The 2,466-nt window shown below is 42.2% G+C and overlaps 1 protein-coding gene across 1 annotated transcript in view; it reads left to right on the plus strand.

The window, feature by feature from the left end:
- Nucleotides 1-1,005: 1,005 nt before the first annotated feature.
- Nucleotides 1,006-2,466, plus strand: part of SARC_10923 (hypothetical protein) — a gene marked incomplete at its 3' end in the record, with an annotated part of 5,043 nt that continues 3,582 nt past the window's right edge. Inside the window, exon 1 of the mRNA XM_014295014.1 lies at nt 1,006-2,378. Within this exon, the coding sequence (XP_014150489.1) occupies nt 1,175-2,378 (1,204 nt within the window). The remainder of the gene's footprint in view (nt 2,379-2,466) is intronic.

Raw genomic sequence — 2,466 nt, forward strand, 5'->3', positions numbered from 1 at the left:
CACACACACACACATATATATATATATATATAAACTAATCATTTCTGAAATTCACGACAAGTCCGTATTTGTATTAAAAATATCTATACAGTACATACACATTTACATAGATAAATTTATGCACATATATCTAGCGTTAATATACCCACAAACTCATGTTTTCATGTCCTGAATTGCATATATCCCAATGAAATTTTACTCGAGTCTGTCATCGTGTATTTAAGTACCATGTTATACCAGTTTGTATCAGCTATCAGCTTGAATACTTGTATGCTTAATTCAGCTTGAATTTTCGTATCTGTATGCATTGCCTACAACTTTACTTTTTGTAGGAGAACAGGTTTGTAGAGGCATGGCGTGGATTACAAGTAGTGCCTCGTAAACCACATGTTGCCATGTTGGCATTTAGCAAATACAGAGAGTCTTGTAACCAGCACGTTGGTAATAACGGATAATATTGTAAATAATAGGTATATGCAGATATGACGAGTATGAACCAACCATCGTGACGCACATCCTAATTCCTGTGGGTTTACGCATTATTAGCAGTTTAGCACCATCGGCCCAGTCAAGTTGTTGGAGATCTGCCCGTGTTGAATTATATGAATCCATGGAACTTCAAAAATAAAATAAAAAAGCCAATTTTAAATTATCATATCAAATTATCAATAGCCTCAAAAAATAAAAATAAATAATATATTCAATTTTTTTTCGAAGCTCGACATACCCTCAGGTGAGTGGTATAGAGTGAAGACTACAGAGGGAATCAGTACAGTTGTAGGCAAGCACTTCATAAGTAAGGGAAGGGCCGTTTGTCTATCTACAGATACTAGGCACTTCGTGCCGTGAGTTTTTAAGCTGACGTATGCTAATCGGATTGCCAACGTGATATAGTTACGCCGGATAAGTGCACCCGAAGGACAGCGATAGTAGTATAATCAGGCTGATTGGTTACTGTTGAAAGCACTTGCAGTGTGTTCAGTATGCCACTGGTGTTTACAACGAAACTTATCTACACATTATAAGTACACACAAGTTTTACGCTGACGTTTATAAGGTGTTCTACTTATTAATGTACATCGAGACAGCCAGCGGTGACAGCCTAGCACTCCCTTTCCCAACGCGACGAGGAGGGCACAAAGGGCTTCGAAATCAACCATAGTATACAGAAAGCATGACCCTTATGCTCTCGAATAGTATCAGAAGAGACATAGTTAGCAAATCCGAGATGCCCGTGGAGGTGGTGACACAGTTCGCACTGGACGGAACGGTAGCTTCTGACAATATTGAGCGCACGCCGATAGATGGAGACGCTACTCAAAATGAGATGCATATAGATCATAGTCGGGCAATAACCGAGAAACACAGTTTACAAACACACCCAAGAGAACCAGCAGGGCAAGAGAGTACAGACGTGAGAGACACTGTTGGTGTACAGACCGATACGCAAACGCAGCCACAAATAGAAATTGAACGAACTATCTCAGACAAGAGGGACAATGCTGACACACACAGCCCAATCGGCACTTCACCGCCAACAAAACAACAAGAACAGCAGTGCGAAGGAGCTTCTCCCATATTGCAACCCACAGCGTCACAGGCTGAAACAGATGGAGATACACTGGACACTGGTTGTAGCTCTGTGGAAACTGTGCTATCTGTATGCGTAGACGTGAATTGGAGCACGGCGTTAGTCACAAACACGAACATGGGTGAGGCTAACACACACGAGATGAGCGATACACCGCATGCCACACAAGAAGTTGGATCGGTCCCCGAAATATCCGTGAACGTGAATACCGCTGAGCAGAAAACTAGTGCAGAGACTGCGGTTGAACAGACGAATATAGATACGACGCTCACGAACAACGACAACAAGGATGAAGCAGAAGCTGTAGTCAAGGAAACTGACAATAACACAGTGGTGCCTCTCATGAATATTAATGAAACTACGCACGATACCACTTCTGTACCCGCAATTGAAACTACAAGTACCCAACAGTCATCGCTAGATTCTGCACTGAACACTGGTTTAGTAGAAAGCAATGCCGATGAGCCGATAGTTGACGATGTTAAACACACTACTGCAGGTGAGGGTGCAAGTGATAGTGTCGAGGCTACTAAAGATAGTAAGAAAGAAGTTGAAGCTGAATTACACACGGACGAGACAGGCGATAAATCTATCAGGCAACGAGATGACTCGAAGCCGGTAGACACATTGAATGCGAAGGGTCTTAGACCTAATAGTGAGGAAGCTCGAAATGATGACGAAGCGGGCGAGTCTCTAGGGAATACATCGAGTATGTCAGTCATGACTACTGTCAGCACGGACGAAGCCAATACATTCAAAGTAAACAAGACGGCGAAGCTGGGACCCAGTATGTAAATGTTGGGATACATACTTTATAGCTCGCATATTTTGGCTTCCGCTATTTACATTTGAAACAAATAGTGAATCGTATGTAA

This window comes from Sphaeroforma arctica (genome assembly GCF_001186125.1).
Source record: "Sphaeroforma arctica JP610 unplaced genomic scaffold supercont1.1443, whole genome shotgun sequence".
NCBI lineage: Eukaryota > Ichthyosporea > Ichthyophonida > Sphaeroforma > Sphaeroforma arctica.